The sequence below is a fragment of the Ammodytes marinus genome, assembly GCF_949987685.1.
Source record: "Ammodytes marinus genome assembly, chromosome: 9".
NCBI classification, from domain to species: Eukaryota; Metazoa; Chordata; class Actinopteri; order Uranoscopiformes; family Ammodytidae; genus Ammodytes; species Ammodytes marinus.
Window position 1 is genome coordinate 14,520,391 of NC_137213.1, and position 20,808 is coordinate 14,541,198.

Genomic DNA, 20,808 nt, shown 5'->3' on the forward strand with positions numbered 1-20,808 from the left:
TGTACAAAAATTAGTTTTGGGACAGGATCTGACCTCAAATTTCCCACCAGCCTACACTAATTTAAGCATACATATAGACACTGGGGAGTGATAATATTTATGATTTTACTTTTTTCAGGGCTTACTTTTTATGAGACCTTCAGAGTTAATTTAGAGGCATGTATTTATTATTCTACTTAATAATAATAATAATAATAATAATAATAATAATAATAATACATTTTATTTATGATGTACTTTATATTCAAGAATCTCAAAGTGTTTAAAAAGGGGGAACCTCAAAGAAAGTTTAGCTAAATGCTCTTTTAAAGAGATGTGTTTTGAGGTTACTTGTAAGAAATGTGTATAATGCTCTTTCAGGTTGGAATGCAAAGATGGGATGAACGACAGCAGCCCATGCCCATTGAATGTGCTCTGCCATAATAAAGGCACACTTTTAAAAAACACATACACGGTATTGACATTTGTTTGGCTGGATGTCTGAGATCTAGATTGTCTCTTTCTCTTATTCTGTTACTCAGATTACTCACTTTTGAATGTGTGTCTTATTCCCTGAAGGGCCTAATTGCCTATCGTGTTCTAAAAAAACGAATAAAATTACCAAAAAAAGAATATATGAGACAATGAAAAGTTTTAGTTTAATACAACTGCACTAGAGCTGGTGAGCACCCAAACACTACCCCCTCTCTGCAGCAGAATGGGATCATTCACACACTGCAGCCTACATTAACCACACCCCTTCTCATGTTGCAGCAAAACACTCCATAGAATTTCTTTCCCTCCTGTTATTTTCCCAGCATACACCTGGAGGAGTACACTGACGAACGAACACATTGAGGGGAAATTCGTGATGGTGGAAGATCCGATTCTTTTGACCCTTTACAGTGAGACATAGGCTACAACACATTTGTTAATTTCCTTTAGAATTACCGTAGGCTTATAGCTCATGAAAGAAACACAAACGAAAATAAATAAATATTAAAATTGTAAGCATAAAAACATGTAGTCTCACTTCAATCATATATTTTTTTCCCATTGGGGGATAATTGAAGCGGGCCTATTATCTATCTATCTATCTATCTATCTATCTATCTATCTATCTATCTATCTATCTATCTATCTATCTATCTATCTATCTATCTATCTATCTATCTATCTATCTATCTATCTATCTATCTATCTATCTATCTATCTATCTATCTATCTATCTATCTATCTATCTATGATAGTGTCAGAGTTAGATAGATAGATAATCCGTCTATCTAACTCTGACACTATCTGAATTTCTTAATTTCATACTGCAAGTGGAATTAAGGCCAGCCAAAAGAATACAATTAACTTTTAAAAATATATAAAAACAGCAAATTAACCTATCTTGCGAAATAACTGTGTTGTGGTTCTAGCCTACATCAGATGTGTCGCTGTTGAGTGGATCGTTCACTAACCGCGCATCAGCAGATGACAACAACAAAACAGACAGAGCTACCAAAGGCTGCTAGCGTAGCTTACCTAAGATACACTGCTGGTGGTTTTGTCCTTGTTTTACGCCATCTCGGCTGAAGTTTGCCAAATAAGACATTTATTCTACAATGATGTGGTTAGTCTGTGCAACTAACTATGGCTGTCAGTTATTCTAGTCTAGTTTTTTCCATCTAACGTTAGCTAAGTGGCTTGCTAAGCTAGCTCTATGTATGCCAAGCTAAAACAAGTTAGCTAGCTAGCTCAGTTGCTAGCCTGTTTGCTAGCCAACTCGCCCAGGGAAGGAGGAGGCAGAGAACAGACAGATGCGAGCAAAGTGAGGTAAGACTTGCCAAAACATTTATTTAATTAAAACAGCGGTGGGTGTCTTTTTTTATACTGATATGCGTTCAACCAGGTGATATTGGCTATGTTGGCTAATCTCGTTACATTTGTCATATTCATCGACGTTAGAAGTAGCTATCCTGCGCTAGCCTGACAGCTGTGTTAGCTAATAGCCAGTTAGCGCAGTCAGAGGGTTATTATTGACCAGCTAGATGCTAGCAGCTGCTGGTGGCCCCTTGTTTGGCACTGTAACTATGACTAACCGGAGGCCTCGGGGTTTATAGCAACAGTGGAGTGACAGTGTTCTCAGTCTTAAAAACAGCAGGCATCAACATTTGTACTCGGTAACCCTGAAAGCAAACAGTTAGTAACGGCAATTAGCTACACCGACATTCACATTGGTTTGATGGTGAATCAGCTGGTTAGATGTTTATACACTGTCAAGCTAATAACAGTGACCAGTTAGCTGGCGCAAACTCTACTTTGTAATATCTTTAACTTTTTTTGCCTTCTGGCTCGCTGCTCTTCAGATCTACTTGAGGCAGTCCTGAAAGTTTGACTTTGTGTTGCATAAGACAATCATACATAAGGTGACATCATACATAGTAAACATTTGACAGTAGCCAGATGAGCAAGTCACCGACCACATGATGACTCAGCTACTATTATTATTTGGTATACTTTAAAAAAAGTGCAACGGCCAGGCCAGAAGCCCAGAAGTAATCAAGTAGCTTTGAGGCATTGATGTTTATGTTTACGGTGGAAAAAAACAAGATTGTCATCATCATTCATATGTTCATAATTGTGTTGTTTATTTTGCAGGGTGGCCTTGAATGACTAAATGAGCAAGATAGGCAATTGCGAAGGAACTCTTGGAGATTCAACATGAAGTTGTATGTGTTCCAGGTCAACAATGGCAGCACATTGACATTTGACACTGATCTTGCTGTCCAAACGTAAGCAACTGGCATTTTACTAATATGAGTCAGAAATAGTGTTGAGTACATCCTCCCTATCGTGATCTAAATAACATTCCCCCTTTGTCTCAGTGTGCTGGAGCTTAAACATGCCATCCAAGCCAAATACAAGATTTCAATTCAACATCAAGTCCTTGTTGTCAATGGAGGGGAATGTATGGCTGCAGAGAGACGTGTCTGCAGCTACAGTGCTGGCACTGTAAGTTTATACATCGTTAGTGTGCTTTAAATTTGATTTAATGCTTTATAGATTGTAAATTTGATGCTCTGATTGCTGATGCCTTACTGCTGATCCTTAGGAAACCAACCCCATATTCCTGTTCAATAAAGAGATGATCTTGTGTGACCGGGATCCAACGATCCCCAAAACCACCTTCTCCATCGAGAGTGAGATTCAGGTGAAGGTGGAGGAGTCTCTACTGATGCCAGCTGTCTTTCACACTGTTGCCTCCCGAACACAACTTGCTCTGGTAGTTAACCTTTTTATTAATTATTTTTTCTCTCTAGCATCTCTGTCCTCAGAATTTGCTTAAGATGTTGCCTTTTTTATATTCATGAGATAAAAAAAATAATCTCAATATAATATAAAAGATTGTAACTTATCCATGAACTAGCATTCTCCTAAATTGTCCTGACTGTTATATTTTTGCCTCCCTAGGAAATGTTTGAAGTTGCCAATAAACTAAGCTCTTTCTGTGAGCGCCTGGTTCACGATGAACACCTACAACACCAAGGCTGGGCTGCTATTATGGCTAATCTGGAGGACTGTACTCTGTCTTATCAGAAGTTGCTCATGAAATTTGAAACTGCGTACATAACTTATCAACGTGACTTGGAGGAAATTAAGGTGAAACTTTCAAAGTAAGTGACGGCACAGAGAACACAACATTTGGTACTTTGCTTATCTTATCTCCGATAACTTTGAACTTCAAGTAATGTATAGTTATTATAGTAATGTGTATATATGTATGGCCTTTGCTTATGTAGTCACTCTTTATAAGTCATTTAATTACATTTCATTTAATTACAATCCTAGCTCAAGTATATAACTTAAAAAAACAATCAATAAATGCAGGTTGGAATATATTTTTGCCTAAAGGGAAATGTCTGAGCTTTATGAACTTGATGTCTTAATGCACATTTTGTTTCATTCTAGGTTAGGGACATCAGTTTCTGTCATGGCGAGGATACCTCTGCTGGAATGTTTGACGAGACACAGTTACAGAGAGAGCATGGAGAAGTCCAGCTCAACCCCAGGAAAGGATTCGGATGAGACGGAAGTAGAAAAATCCACTGACTCTGTGCGTTGTGCAACCGATGCACAGAGACCCTCCATGTTATCGGCCTCCTTCTCCGCTTCGGGCACAGCCACATGTGAGCCACCTAGAGACCGGGAGACACATGAGATGACTGACAGCGGTGGGCTGAGGGCTGCACTTTTAGACGATGATGATGACGATGATGAAGATGACACTCCAGAGTTTGCCAACCCGTCCTCCTTCAATGTCACTCTATTAGACTGGATCAACGTGCAAGACAGACCCAATGATGTGGAATCGGTTGTGAGGAAATGCTTTGACTCCATCAATAGGGTGAGTAACATATGTGTAGATGTGTAAAAATAGTGGACACTTTGGAGGAGAAAAAATGTCTACTGAAATTATTATTATTTTTTTCAGCTGGACCCACGCATTATCCAGCCCTTCCTGGCCGATTGTCGTGACACCATTGCCAAGCTAGATAATCAAAACATGAAAGCCATCAAGGGGCTTGAGGACAGGTTGTATGCTCTAGACCAAATGATTGCAAGCTGTAAGAAGTTGGTGAATGAGCAGAAGGAACTTGCTCAGGTATGTCAAATAAGAGATAATTTAAAGATCACATCACTTGCTCAATATTTTATGATTTTTAAAAATTGTTCATACATGTTTTTTGCAGGGATTTTTGGCCAATCAGAAGCGGGCTGAAAACCTGAAGGATACGTCTGTTTTGCCCGATTTATGTCTGAGTCACACCAACCAGCTGATGATCATGCTGAACAACCACAGGAAGCTGTTGGACATCAAGAAGAAGTGCACCACTGCCAAACAAGAACTTGCCAACAACCTTCAAGTTCGACTAAAGTAAAACTGAAAAACTTCTTTTTCCCAAGATATCTACTCCTTACTTTGTATACATCAGGCTTTTGGCTTGACCTGTTGAATTTAGTCTAACTTGTTTTTTTGCATTAGATGGTGCTGCTACGTGATGCTCCATGCAGATCAGGATGGCGAGAAGCTCCAGGCTCTGCTCCGACTCCTGACAGAGCTCATTGAAAGAGTGAGGGTGGTGGAGGCCCTCAGTTCTGTTCCCCAGATGTACTGCTTGGCAGTGGTGGAAGTCGTCAGGAGAAAAACCTTCATGCGCCACTACAGAGAGGTCAGTGCTTAATGCCATGATTTGACACTGATACACTTGTATTGACATAGTGATACAAAGAGGTGAGCTCCATTGCCTCAATGACTCTGTAGCTCTCGGGTGTGTTTTGCGCTGAACACAAAATCTACATTTTTGAGCTCTTATTAAATAGTTGTTTTATGACTGTGATTAAGCACTTTTTTAAGCAAATACATCACTTTAATTTGTTTCATTCGATTTATTTATTTATTGAAAAAGGACATTGTACATTAATCAACATTTCTGTAAAAGTGCCAGTGTTAGACAGCAGTCTAATTTTCAACTGCAGTCCTTTGGCAAGATGTTAAAATGAACCCAAAATACTTAAATAATAAAAACATACTAAAAAATAGATATAAGAACAGAAGAACAAACATTCTTAACCACTACCATGGGTTAGACAGGACAGCTACAACAATTATCATGCAATCAGATTAAATACTGTGACAGTATTTAATCTGATTGCATGATAATTACAGTATTACTGTCATTGGTGTTGTGGTCCTGCACCTGTCCGGTTCAAACTGTTTTAAGTGGGATATCCTATTAAGCAGGCTCATGAAGGGCCAGGAGGTTAACACTGTCTGGTTTAGGAGTTGTGTTTTTGGTGGCCAGTTGCTTTAAAATAAGTCTCAAGCTTTATCCACTCATTAAGTCTTTGCCAAGTGCTCCTGCGCATGTATTATGCTTTAAAAGACTGCTGACTTCCTCTTTGTTTTACTATTTCTAAATGAACATTACGAGTGCAGAGTAGAGAATACTTGGATGCAGATAATGTAATTCATTTTGCTCGTATTTGTCCTCCCTTTTATTGATCTGATGTGTTGCATTTTCTTAGCTTTCTCTTTTTTCCCCCCTTCTCAACAGAGTGAAAGTGTCTTAGACAGTTTGCTCCTGAGGGCCTGGCCCCTTTCTCTAGAGTTAAAGCATAATAAGACATTGATTCTACAGTTTCGACTAGAATGAAACAAGATAATCTCCTTATTTAAGGCATTTAATTTAATAGAAAATTGCCTTTTTATAGTGCCTCTGTAACATCAAAAACGAATCTAAATAGACTTTGTCGGATGCAATTTTGTGTTATTATTCTGGGTAAATCTTTGCTATTGATCTTTTTTTAGTGGGCTTATGCACTTGTGAAGGATGGGAAACTTCTGTACGAGGCGGAGAAGTTCAAAAGGGAATCCTTTGGGAAACTCTTCAGTAAGTTTCTCTTGAGACTTCTCAGCTGATGACATTTGAGTTTGCACTGTGTATAACAATGTATCCTTTTGAAGTGATACACATTCTTGATCTTTGTATATTTCCTTTCAGGGAAGTCTTTCCTCAGAAATCGTTTGTTTAGAGGACTTGATTCATGGCCTCCCACATCATTTTGTGTAAGTTCGAATTTATTGTTAACTGATTATTTTCTATTCTTCCCAATTGGTATTATCATGTATATTATTTACGAAGTGGTATTTTAATTTGCTCTGTTTATCATTGCTTATAGACACGGAAGCCCAGAAGGTTTGACGATGAACTTCCAGACATCTCGGTTGACGACCTGCAGTACTTGAAATCTTGCTGTCCTTTAGAAGTGCAGCCTTTCCTTATGTGAGTCTCACTGCCCTCAGTTACTGAAATGGTTAATAGTAAAACCTTGTTATATATGTAACACCACCAGAATTGTCCTTACATATGGCTCTTAAAAACATAAACTTAAGTTTTTGTCTATGTCTAAATGAAATTATTTAGTTTGAGTCATTTTATGTTCATGTTCTACATATAAAAATATTGTAGTGTTGAACATGCTGTCCTTCCTGTTAATTCTTATTTCCTTTTCTTGCAGGGTTCCCACAATGTGCAACTTTGAGCACTTAAATCGCCACGTAGACACACTTCACCAGCTGGTTCAAGCTGCGCAGAGTGTGGATGAGATGTCTCAAACTATTACTGACCTGCTCAATGAACAAAGGGTAATGACAGATTCATTAACTACCTTTTTATTGCTGTTATATAGTAAGTAGAAATATCAATATGGCTGGTTATGGTTCAATTAAATGATGGTTCATATACAGTGTTCTTCTACGCTGTGTGAAATCTAAAATGTTTTGTGTAGATAATTTGATTCTGCCACTTTTCTTTATGTATTAAGTATTTCCTTTTGTTCCCTCTCCCTTGGTCTCTTCTGTCCTTTGCAGTCATCCTATACCTATAGTCAGAGCGGTCGGAGATCAACCTTATTGACCCCACAGTCTGAGAGCATAGCTGGGACCACGACCTCCATGTCCTCCAAAACCCCTCCCTCTCTTAGTCTTCAGGGAGCCAGCGGACAGCCCCTAATTGTCCCGGTCCCGGCACCTCTGGAAGACTTATCCCCGGACAGCATAGACGCACAAACATTTGACTTTGAAACCATTGGCCATCCGAACATGGATCCACTCCTGCAGCAGGGCTCTCTCGACTTGGAGAGTCCCGAATCGGACTTCATGTCTGCTGTTAACGAGTTTGTGATTGAAGAGAACTTGGCCTCTCCTAACCCCATCAGTGACCCTATTAGCCCCGAAATGATGGTGGAGTCGCTGTACTCTTCTGTCATCAATGCCATTGACAACAAGCGCATGCAGGACACCACAACACTAGAGCGGGAGAACTCCAGGATCGACGTCCTCAAACACGTTATCGACAAGTACCGGTCGGCTGCGGAGGAGTCCCATTCTCACTTGAGAAGTGTTAAGGACGACCTCTATGTCTTAAGAGGCCTGGTGTTAAAAGAACAACACGACTTTGGGTTTATCTTGAGGAGCATGACCACAGAGGTACGCAACATCGTGAACAACATCTGCCAGACCCACCAACTGGAACTGAAGGAGCAGCATCAAAGTGAGCTTCTCTCTCTTCGGCAAGAGCTTGAGAAGCAGGTCCATTCTCTGACAGAGGAAAACCAAGTCAACCAGAATATTGTCAGAGATGTCCAGCGCGCCATGCTGGAGCTGGAGGGGCTCATGGAGCGCAAAGAGAAAGAACTAACTCAGCTGGAGAGTGAGAGAGAGCGATGGGTCGATACGGAGACCAACCAGACGGACAAGATTAGAAACCTGGAGCAGACGATCAGTGATAAAGCCGAAGAGGTGAAAACACTCTCCACTTCAAGAGACTCTCTGAGCAGCCAGCTAGAGAACCTGCACTTTGAGATTGAACGTAGCCAGCAGAAGATCCGGCAGGAGTTGGAGGTTGCTGAGCAGACCCATTTGAAAGAGCTTGAGGACAGATTGAGGCAGGAACACAAGGCAGATCTGAAGAGCCTCACCAAGGACAACCAAGGGGCTCTGGATCATCTGGCTAATGTTAAGGATGCAAAGTTAAGTGAGGCCGTTGATCAGCATACCACTGCGCTCAGAGACAAGGACAACCAATTGAAGGACTTGGAGGCTCGTGTTACTGAGCTCGCAGAACTCCGCTGCAAAGTGGAGGTGGAGCTGGCCCTCAAAGAGTCGGAGACAGAGGAGGTGAGCCGCTTGTTTGAGGAGGCCAAGATGCAGCAGGCTGAGGCTGTGAAAGCCCAGGTAGAGGCTGAAACCAAGCTCCTCAGTGAAGAGCTAGCAGGTGTAAACAAACATCTCCAGATGAAGAATGAAGAGTACGAAGTGGACCTAGCAGAGCTGAGGTCGCTCATGAGGATCGAGAAGGACCACTGCATCTCAGAGCTGGTGGACAGACACGAGGAAGAGATTATTTTGTTGCGCACCGAGCTCTCCTCCCTACAGCAGCAAGGCCAGGACGCTGAGAGGAACCACACCGAGAAGCAACAGTCTCTCAAGCAGGAATTAGACCAGCAAGTGGCTGCTCAAAGAGATGACGCAGAGAAAAAGTCCAGCAGTTTCCAAGAACTTGAGCAAGAGTTGAGGACTGCTATCTGCGATTTGCAGGCCGAGAATGACCTTCTCTCCAAAACACTAGAGCAGGAGAGACGAGCAGTTCGGATAGATTTAGAGAAAGAAGAGGCCTCAAAGGCTGCATCATCACCAGACGCCTTTAAAGAGTTAGAGCAGCAGAAGGAGGAAATGGAGACGAGACTGTTGGACAAAGTTAGATGTCTTGAGAGTGAGCTTCGGGAGACAAGATCTTCAAGAAGGTAAATGTTGGGTCACAATTTCAGAAACACCACATAGAGAAACCCAGCTTCAGTTTACGCTTTGAGAGACACCTAACCTGACGGTAGTAAACATCTGATAAACAAATGTCCTCTTCATAGAATTGAAATTTGAAACACACTGAAAGAAAATCTGGTTCTAGATAAGTGAACTACCACTAATTGAAAATGACCCTGACTATTACTTTTATTTTTGTGTATTTTTTTGTCCAGATTATGTCATTCCTTTTTCAGTATTGATGTTTATTGTGTGCCTTTTCAGTGATCTAGGTTTGCCACTGCATGCGGAGGGGCGTGCCGATGCCGGAGCTCCTCTGTCTCTTGACTCTGCACTACAGGAGCGCCTACAGCAGGAAAGGGCCTCGCTGCAGTCTCAGATGGAGCTCCTGGAAAAAACCAAGAACGAGGAGATGCAGAACCTCAAGACATCACTAATCGCAGAGCAGCAGGTTTGTGTATGGGCCTTTCAATGGCTGGGAAAAGTTCTATTGCCTGATTTTTAAAGTGTTTTGGTAAGCACTGCCTGGTTAACATTATACAGAGTGATGATTTACAGTATAGTGCAATCCAATACAGAAGTGTGTGCTTCATTTTTAATAGTTATTGAGACTTGTCACTTTCAGCCAGCTGTAATCAATGACAAGTTAAGCCTCGCACATCAACGATCCGTCTCAATTTGTTTTGTTCGGCACATCACATTCTTATTTGTGCTGATCTTGGTTTGCCTAATCCCTTTACACCAAAGGATACCCAACACATTGCTCATTGGTTACTATTGAGCCTTATTTTCAAGTTTAGTATTATTATTTTGTCACTTATTAATAAGAAGAATTTCTCTGAATCTCACTTATGGAGATGTCGGACCGTTCTGTTGCACCACCCTTCATAGTTTAAGCTGATAAGCAAATATAAGCTCATTAAGCTTTACTTGCTGTTTTAAAAAAAAAGCAGTTGAGCACTCATAATCACATTTAATTTTTGTCTTTTGTTACTCGATATGATAAAATGAAAGATCAGTAATGAAACAATCAAACAGATTGTAAAAAAATGTTATTAAAAGAACAATCAACAATATGACTTACTCCCCATGGCTGCAAGCTGATCAGCATTTTAAGAATATAGCAATCAGAAGGCATTTTTTCAAATCACTTGCTTTGGTATAAATTATCTTGTGTGACCAAAGTGGCCGTGAAAATCAGTGACGGTTATTCTTTTGTTTCTCTAGACTAATTTCAACACAGTTCTGACCCGAGAGAAGCTGAAGAAGGAGCAGATCATCAATGACCTCACAGAGAAGCTGCATAGTGTAACCCAACAGCAGGAGAAGGACAAAGGTGAGTGTTGTATTTATTCTTCATCACAATGTGTATTTTTGTGTCTAATGACAACAAACAAAAAAACAAGATCGTGTAGAGATGATATATTCTTGTTAATATTACACCTAATAAATGGTCTCAATTCACTTTTTCCTTGCTATCCCTCTCTATATTAAGAATTGCCGTTCTCTGAGGTTTCATGTCGTTGTAGATTTCCTGGCTGTGGCTTGTCAGTGTTTCTTATGAATCTTCTAACTAATTGCAGGTCTGATAGAAACGCTCTCAGAGGACCGAGCTAGTGTCATGCAGGAGAAGAAACACTTGGAAGAGGAGCTGAACCGCCTGCGCAGCACGGCGCTGGTCTCCTCTGCCTTCTTCACTCCTCCCCAGCTCTCTGCTCAGGAGCTTGAAGCCGGAGCAGGGGCCGCAGCAGCTCGAGCCCTGCCCGTCGCCGGGGCTTGTTTCTCTGAGCCCATGACCGAAACCGACAGACTGCCCTCTGTGGCAGCCATTCGAGATGACGAACAAGTGGACTCCGCGGTGGAAGCCAGCATGGTGACAGTCCAGTAAGCGTCTTCTTTCCAATAAACATGGTCCTTTTTGATAGTTTGAGATGTATTCGATTCAATTCATAAAAAGCGTTATCGTCTCTCACATAGTGACAGAAAATTGCCTTCAGTTTGAGGCACACAACATAAATAGAACATAATGCCTTGTTTCCACCAAGTAGAGTGGGTCGTGTCGAAGTAGTTCGTTCCGGTTATTTTGGCTTTCCATTTGCCAAAAGTTGGGTAGGGTACGGATATAAGCGAGCCTAACCGCTCTAAGCCACTCCCATTTTTGTACTCCTCCATTCGGGTACCAGACTCCTAAAGGGTGCCAAAAAGGTGGGGCTACACACTGCCGTCCGTTGATTGATCGAAATAATAATTTCCGCCATGTGTAGTCACCTCGGCAAGAATGAAGAGAGTCTTGTGTGTTGGCGAAAAATGTGACCGCACATTGTTTTGTTTTTTTAGGTGTTTTTCCTCGTCATTTAATTAATCAGTGGGCTACACTGCGTCCCACTGATACAATGTCACGTTGCTGCCGCAGCCAGCGCTGTTCGCTTTTACTGTATCTGTCGGCTTGCACCGAGCCGACTCTGTGCATTTACCGGCGTAATACGCTTACAACATGGGAAATAAATAAAGAAGCGGCTGGTTTATCCAAGCAAAAACGAGAGACCGCTGGCTTGACCACAGTTGTTCCACAGCCCGATAGTGTTTGACTCATATTCTGGAAGCGGCTATCGCAGTCCAGCCTAAACCCCGTCCTACCTGTGAGGGTAGGGTTCTTAAAAGATTCCTTAAAGCGAGCCGTCCCGCTCTGAGCCGCCCGACCCGCTCTACTCGGTGGAAACGAGGCATTAGACTCACATCAAATCACACAAACAGTAGAATAAAACTGTTTTTATTGTGGTGATTGTGATGTCATCTGATATTTGTTCACACGTGTGGTTACATGCACACAAGAAAGTAGGTTATTGGGAAGAAATCAGGTTTGGGCAACACATGAACATGCCTTGTATTGACTTGATTGAGGCCTGTGGTGACATGTATTCCACACCTTTGAGTTTTGACAAGTACTGAATAATATATAGGAAATCGTGTGTGATAGGTACTGCTGAAGCCAAAAATTAAATAATTTAGGACGTAGTGTTTTGACAATAAACTGAAAGAAGCGTCTTTCTGCTCTGACTTCAATACTTACCTGGTTCCTTTTTTTATTATTTTTTCGCATTTTATGATTTTCATTAGACATAGATTAAATGGGGCTGGGAGGGGAATGATATGCAGACAACGACCACGGGCCGGATTCGAACCCCGTGGTCTGCTGCTTCTGGGGACTGAGTCTCTATTGGGGGGCACTCCAACCACTACACCACGAGCGCACACCCTAACCTGGTTCCATTTGATTGTCATATACAGTACATGCACATTGCACAACCCTTTAGTGACGTATATACTGTGTGTGTAGTGATTAAATGAGGTTTAATGAGCAGAAATGCATTTCTGAGTCAGACAACAGAAAAGGCAACTAGTTGTTAACAAGGTGAGGATACTGAGGGAAGATGACAATAATTAGGTGACTGTAGTGAGTTTAAACTTATTGTATTACTTGTACAATTAAAGGTGAATGCAACTGAATTACAGAATAATTTTTCATCTTCAGTGTAGTTTCCTCGTAATTCTACACTGCCAAGCTCTTATCTTTAATTTTGCTTGACCTGCGAGCAGCGAAAAAAACTAATATGAAAAGATGATGATATAGATACTTTGTTCATTCAAACGTTAAAAATATTTTTTCTGCCTCCCAACACTGTTGCTTTCACGAGTAGATTTTATTTGGTAAGAAGAAACGGAAACTAATTTACACATTAACATGTCCAATATATTACCCCTTATTGAGATACGAAAACTACCTTTTAAAAAAACTGGCCTTTATATCAACATATACAGTATATATATTTGTATAACAGTATACACATAACAGACATTGGAAAGTTATTGCATTTTTTTAGAGCATAGAGCCTTTTGTTATGATGACATGGATTTTGTAGGAGGTATTTTGCGTTATTGAAGAAGGATTTCAAAAGACCACTGTATAAAATAGCCAAATATGGATGGACAGGAAGGACATTTGACAGTGGAAGGAAGGCAGGCTAGGATCAGACAGTGTAAGTTTTTCCATTTACTTATATTAAGAGTAAGAGTAGTTACTAACAATGAAAGACAATTTATATTTTAATCAATTTTCATTTTCTACATAATGCGACACGTTTTGCTGCCATTCTTTGGAGAACATTTAGCAAAAAAATCTGATGTTTTCTTTCTTATAGTGATAACGTCCTGATGTCAGAGGAGAAACAGCGGATACTCTTACTTGAAAGGGTAAGTAGAGGCACTTTATCAATTGGGTTACATTTTACAGAACACAATGCTAATGTTTCAGGTTGTCTCTATCTGTTTAATCAATCTAATGTATGTTTCAGACTTTACACATGAAGGAAGAGGAAAACAAGCGCCTCAGTCAAAGACTGGTCAGTTATTTATTTTCTGTGTGGGCTATGTAACACCTCCTCCACTAGGTGGCAGTAGCATCAAAGAGTAAAATCCTGACACAGGTTGCCAAAGAGCTCAGTGAGGAAAAATTTATTTTTAGGAAGAACATCATTGGAATACGTAGAGGAATACATTTGAGTAAAACAACATAATATATCGTTATAAACTATTTTACACTTCTGTGGTTTGAAGGTTTGTTGTAAATTTAGCTCAGATGATTAATATACAGAGGATGATGAAACAACAATTAGATTAGAGTCTAATGCTTTAAAGGGTAAAGTGCTAAAACTAAGTACAAAACCTATTTCTTGCCAAAGCAAATAAGGCAAACATTTGAAGTCATCTGTAACCAATATAGCCAGTTTTGGTAACCCTTCAGAGTAACATGTATAACGTGCTCCTAATCCTTTTCTTTGTAGATGTCTCAAAGCATGTCGTCTGTGTCTTCACGGAGTTCAGACAAAATCGCCATCAGAGAGTAAGTGGGGAAAAAAAGACAAATGGCTTCAACATACTCTCGCTGATGTTTTGTTTTGTTAAAACTCTGACCACCATTACACGCGCTATAATTATAGACATTATTTTATAATTACCATCAATGTTTTGTCATTTTTGTTAACATTTTGCAGAACTCTGTGTCATCATCCCTTTATCTCTGTCCATCTTTTGCTGCTTCAGTTTCCAGGTGGGCGATTTGGTCCTAATCATCCTGGATGAAAGGCATGACAACTACGTGCTGTTCACAGTTGGTCCCACCCTCTACTTCCTGCACTCAGAGTCCCTCACTGCACTGGACCTCAAACCAGGTCAGCCTTGCCCAGAACTTTTGCAAACATGTTGAGAACTGTAGTAGTGACATTCTGTATTTAATTTACTAATTAAATAAATGTGTATCAGGTTGTTTATTAGATTTCATATGTCAGGCATGTATGGATTTATAACAATGATACTGCATGCTGCATTTACTTTTTTTTGCTAGAATTATGATAGCATTTATTTGTGGTTTACTGTTAGAGTATTTTTTTTTTTTGAATGTATTTTATCATTCAGCATCAGGGACTTCAAGACGGCCATGGGTACTTGGAAAGGTGATGGAAAAGGAATATTGCCAGGCAAAAAAGGTAATGTATTCAGCAAAGGTTCTGAAGTGTTTTTTAATTATTGTTTTTAATTAATATTTAAAAACCATAATGAAGTGCGGTCCTCGATATTTTTTTTTTTTATGGTCATTTCCACACTGGGGACTGCATTCGTTTTGTATGTGTTGTCTTGATTCATGTCAGAGTTAGTAATATTATGTTAGGGTATGTATGGTTTCAATCTTCTTTTGTCTGACAAAGATTTCTTTCCTTGTCTCTTTTTCTTCACCAGGCCCAGAACAGGTTCAAGGTTCCTTTAGGAACCAAGTTCTACAGAGTGAAAGCTGTTCCATGGAACAGAAAAGTATAATAGCCAAGTAATGAGCTAAAATGTATATTTATATTGCTTAATTTTTGAACAGAAACTTCACATCATAATTCATAACTTGAAAATCAAATACCTTAAAAACGGAACAAATTAACATCAACATCATGCTATTTTCAGTTTCAGTTCAAAATCCCACCTGCTATGACATTTTTGTTTTCTTTTAAACCCAGATTTGTTATTGTGGACCAAATGCTATTAACTTTATTAGGGCAAGGCCCTAAACACCGTGGCATTATGCCATTTGACCTGTGTGTAAAATTGAACAAAATTTGGATGTTAAATATTAGTTCTCATTATCAGCATTTGTCCTTTTGTGGAAAATACTGTGTCATTATCAACATAATTAAAAAAATATATACATTTATTATAAATGTTTATGGAGGAATGTTCATGGCATGCATATTGATATATTTTCTTTCATTTACTTATCCAGATAAATGTTGTAGTTGGAAATGTAGTTAATGCTGTTTGTTACTCACAAAGCAGTGTGGCCCTCTGTCAATACTGAAATGTACATTATGGCTGACTGATGGAAAACAGTCATCCTTGCAATCCTTGAAATGCACTTTCAAAAAACCGATGCTTTTGTTGATTTGAAAAGGGAAGTTAATTGAGCTGTCAGAACTAAGTAAATATATCAGCACAAACTTCTCATTATCATAGAATATTGATATGTAGAAAGGAATACTTTGTGACTGTGTTTCATTATCAGAGGACATTGTACATTACCCATAGAATCACACATGTAACAATAAATGACTGTATTGTAAAAGATAGAGTTTTGAAACAATAAAGGATTGATCCCAAACACATTCTGCTGTTTTTTATTAATGGCCAGTTATTCTTCTTCCACATCAGGGAATTTCACACGATGCCAAAGAATGTATATGATGCTATGAAACCCGTATCATGTTCATCAGGCGGTTAAACATTTTCTGCTTAATGGACAAAAACTAATTCACTACACCAATTGACAATTGCTAATTTTCACCATAACTAGCTTTTCTGCAGAGATTTCTGTATCAACTAACGAGAAAATCATATAGCTTGTTATGGGAAAAAAATAAACATTAGGGACTTTGAGGAAATATATATAGTTAACAGCATTTTAAGGAAGCTTTTAAAAATATCTGGGGGATTTATGAGTCAATATGGAATTGCACAGTATAGTGTATTCATTTGATTTAGTATTTTTGCTTTTGTGGAAACATTAATGTTGGCACAGTGCTGCAGGAAACAGACTTCAAAAAGGCTTCAAATCGGGGCCCAAGAACGATGCGGCCCTCATGGAGAAGGAAGCCCACCAACATCACTTTCCCAGTTCACAGCGGGGTGCATAGCAGCTCTCCGCCGAGCACTCTACCATGTGGGTCTAGGGGTGTTTTAACAATGTTTAGCTCTATTTTCTCCATTTAGCATAAGCCCGTTGTCACATTTGGATGGCTCCTTCATAAATTGATGGTGTGATTCCTACAATTTCGGGACAGGCCTGAAATAACAAAATATGCAACACAACATTCGATACCGAGGTGGCTGGCAAGCATCAACAATGTGCACTGGACAGGCTCTTAGTGTAAATGTTTACAACCCCCCACTGAGCTCAGTGCTGCTGGGAGTCACTCTCATCAGGCTGAATGGGATTTAACATTGCCATGTGCAGTCTCTAGCTAGTTCCACCATTAAAACTGCCTTTCACTTGCTTTCAGACTTCTTTCTAACTACTTATCTTCAGCACTGTTTCATAGTGTGAAGTAGTATGTATAGTAACTGATAATGTGGTGTGCATTTCTGTTTTCCGTTTTGTAATATTCATTTCGATAAGGATTTATGATTTAATTTCAATGGAAAACTAACGGCTATTATTAAAAAACATAGGTTATAAACCTTTGTTTTAGTATAATTTTTTTTTTATGTGGCACTTATCAAAGCTAAAGATTACAAACTGCTTTATGGGGAAATAAGAAAAATGACAAAAAAATGTAAATGGTAAGCTGTAAAAATGTAGATCATAAATACAAGCATACATGTTACATATAAATTATATACATACATACATATATCGACCTACAGGCACACATGGAATTTCTTTTTTATAAAAGCCTTTTGATGAAAAAGTTTTTTTCAGAGTCAATTTAAAATAGGATACTAATTTTGAGGCGCTGTAACAACAGTTTTAGAATCAAGAGGACTGATTCTAATGAACAAGATGACACGTGTGCTAAGGACTGTAGGACTTCGTGTTTCTTTTGGGATAATACTTAAAGTGACATTATCTGTGGTATCGTTGAAATCAACTCATGATGAAAATTAAAAATAAAATCACTTCATACGGACTTTACCAACAATACTTCTTCATACACAAGTGAATCAAAAATATACAATTATTCATTTTCCAAAGTAACACAGACTTTTTTCATATACAAAACCATAAATTCATCACAATTGCACCCCAATTATTGTATAAGGACCGGTGTATTAGCGCAGCTTTTGAAAAATGCCATCAGCGGAAATTCAAAAGACGCATCATAATGGCTTTTCTTTGCATGTCAACATATGCTGAAGGCACTAAATTAAGGTTTAGATGAGTAAAATGTAAAATATCAAAATGATGTCAGGGACAAGTCACACAGAATGTCATACAGTATCTCAGATCGTGCCCTTTGTTACTGATATCCTCTGTATTTGAAGATAATACACAAGTTGTTTTTGATTTTTCCAATATCTCTGACTCTGTGTGAGATAGACGGAGCTGCAAATAAACAAGCATTGTTTGTAGAGTAAATATATGCATGAACTTCAAATGATGGATAAATGAAAATAAATAGGAAAGCCTTAACATAACATTTATATTTTTCGAAAATCCAAATGGAACGTTGTGTGTTGAAGAAGAGCCAAGAGGCATTAAGGCTGAAACTGCAAACCAAGGAGTAAATCGACTTAATGCCATCACATTTCCACTCTATTCATGCCTAAGAAAAGGGTTAGGGAAAGAGATTAGGTTATATATCTGCTGTCAGGGACTGGAGAGACCAAGAAGAGAACTTCACCTAAACAGAATGATGATCAAACAGACATGCTTTAACAGACATGCTTCATAATCTCATCCGTTATTGTCCCCCTCTCTGCCTTGACTACAGGTTCAGTAGGAAATCTTAGACAGGGGCAGATTAAAATGTGTGATGAAATGTCTGCGAAATATGTGAGAACGCGCAATATATAAGGATGGTTGATTTTCTACCCACATGACCAACATAATCACTATTAGTAACACATATCCACATAAATATGATAATTCGAAATTTAAACACATTTTATTGGGTTCATATTGGAAATCATCACCATCTGATGGCATAGTTTTATGGATAATTACCGCCATAGAGATAATACAGCATATGAAAGGGAAGCTTTGAGGCTTCTCCACTCACTGGGAGGAGAATGCGTAGGTTTAGTCGTGCATCTGAGCTTTACCCAAGAGGCAAATATGTGGAAAGTTTGGTGACGAGCATCCAGGCATGCCGTTAACAAGATTGCATCTGCCTAGCAGAAAGTGTAGGATATAACTTAGCTACGTATTTAAAGGGCAAATTATTTTCACATTAACTTCAATGCTGTCAGTAATCCCTCCAAATATAGACAGAACTATTTAATTTTCTGCAGAAAATAATTATTCAAATACCCTATAGTGAAAATCCCATTAATTTAGTGCATGACGCTGTGTTTGATTCCCTACCACAAGACACAACGGAGAAAGAATCCAGTAAACATTAAAATCTGTTGTCTTATTTTGGTAATCTGGCTGCTTACTGACAAGTAAATAATCAATACAAATAGTTCCGAAGTGTCTGAAAATAGACAGGCGATTTATACTGTAACTAACAGCCATGCATTTTCCAGCTGCAGTGCAGTATTGAGGAAATGACACCAGCTTTGATGGGTTGTATAGCTTTTGAGATGAGCCTCTTTATGCCGCTTGCAGTTCCATTATGGCTTTGTTCGAAAGCTTGTTTACCTGCTGATAACATACACTGGTGGATTCAGGAGCACCGATCCAAAATCTGCTGCCAAAGTCACTCAAGTCTCATTGTATTGCAGGAGGGGAAGAATGAAATGTTTATGCGGAGGGGAATGCAAATGCTAAATGTGAAATCAAACTATGGGACCAATAAGGGATCAGAATAACTTTGCCAGGTTTTATTTTTAGCCCAGTTGCAATGCTAGCTTTGTGGTACACTCTTTCTGTTTAGCCTCTGTGCATCTGTGTGCTTAGGTTTCACTCAGTGGAGAAAAGCTGTTCCAATTATACAAAAATGTAAAACTGTTAATCATAATTTATTTTTCATATAGCATAATGAAATCAGATGATGTTCTCTTTAACCTGATAGTACTCTAGTATACACCTGAAATAAAAACATACCTGATAAAAGTAGATGCTTGAATACGGGACCATTTTCTCTTTGATACTATTCAGAATCAAATAACCAGAAGATCAAAAACTGCTCATCAAATCTCATCGTTGTACATCACTTGAATATTTTTTTGGATTTCACTGTTAGAAAAGCTATGGTCTAGGGTCAAAGGAATAGCCCCTTGGTTTGCATATTAAAGGGTTTGCTAGACCTCTGTTAGCCACGCATCCCCATGCAGGCAGGTCTCCAGGGGGCCAGCAGGGCCCCACAGACGGGCAACTAGGGGGCCAGGTGACCCTGTCTCTGAGGTTAGCAGGAAACACTAAAGAGGGATGGGCAGGGAGCTGAGGAGCCACTGAGTGCGAGTGTGCAAGGCTGGTGATGGCAGCTGTCAATGGTTTGGAAGGAGAAGCAGACAGATTGTGCGTTCTGTTGGTGCAGCCAGTTCGCCACCTGGCAGGCTTTTCCTTGTTAGAACTTCTTGCTGTTTCTGTTCTCATCAGAGAAATGTTTTTTCTCTCATCCTCTGTGTTCAGAGGAAGTAAAATTTGTCAAAATGTTTAAAGATGTTTAGTGAAATGCAATTGTTTAACGTGTGCCCTGCATTCTACATATTTGCTAGTGCTCTTGTTTGTGATCAAATACAGTAAATAAAAAAATAAAAATAAAATAAAAGCAATTTTATAAATGTATACATTGCTTTGGACGATGAACTGATCAAGTAAAATAAATACATACACAATTTGAGAATTTAAAGGGTATGCCTTGTGAGTGTTGACCTTGTGCTACATCATTTAACTGTGCTGTTTAAGAAAGGGGGAATGTTTTAAGTGTTAGGATTTACAAAAAAAATATCTGTAACTTCCAAATCCCATTATTGCCGTAAAAACTGCTCCACGTTGTTCAGTTGTTAAGAAGACACGCAAACGTAAACCATGAACAGCTTAAAAGTACATTTTAAAATCAAATTTGGCAGTCAGTCCTTGTTCCAACAGGATTAAAAAAAAGTCTTTCATTTGATATAAATATATGCAAAGAGAGTGGTGTGGTGATCTGGGTGCCAGAGGTGGCGCTTTACTCTGGATATTCTGGCTTGGGCCTGTAAGGGACATAAATTAACATGAATTAACACATGCATGCAATAAGAAAATAATTAATTCAAGT

At 39.1% G+C, this 20,808-nt stretch overlaps 1 protein-coding gene across 2 annotated transcripts; it reads left to right on the forward strand.

Annotated features, from left to right (window-relative positions):
- The first annotated feature begins 1,488 nt into the window (after positions 1 to 1,488).
- Positions 1,489 to 16,037, forward strand: rb1cc1 (RB1-inducible coiled-coil 1). Of its 2 annotated transcripts, XM_080034594.1 has the most exons (23): positions 1,489 to 1,800; positions 2,626 to 2,759; positions 2,853 to 2,979; positions 3,080 to 3,250; positions 3,439 to 3,641; positions 3,937 to 4,372; positions 4,460 to 4,630; positions 4,719 to 4,903; positions 5,012 to 5,198; positions 6,338 to 6,419; positions 6,531 to 6,595; positions 6,709 to 6,812; positions 7,048 to 7,174; positions 7,400 to 9,333; positions 9,614 to 9,800; positions 10,577 to 10,685; positions 10,933 to 11,233; positions 13,549 to 13,600; positions 13,702 to 13,749; positions 14,191 to 14,249; positions 14,450 to 14,577; positions 14,822 to 14,892; positions 15,143 to 16,037. In XM_080034594.1, exons 2-23 carry the CDS (start codon positions 2,689 to 2,691, stop codon positions 15,218 to 15,220), a joined length of 4,896 nt encoding a protein of 1,631 aa, XP_079890720.1. In that variant the 5' UTR covers positions 1,489 to 1,800; positions 2,626 to 2,688; the 3' UTR covers positions 15,221 to 16,037. The 2 variants fall into 2 exon arrangements, with proteins under 2 accessions (XP_079890720.1, XP_079890721.1); XM_080034595.1 differs by lacking the exon at positions 13,702 to 13,749.
- Positions 16,038 to 20,808: the final 4,771 nt, after the last annotated feature.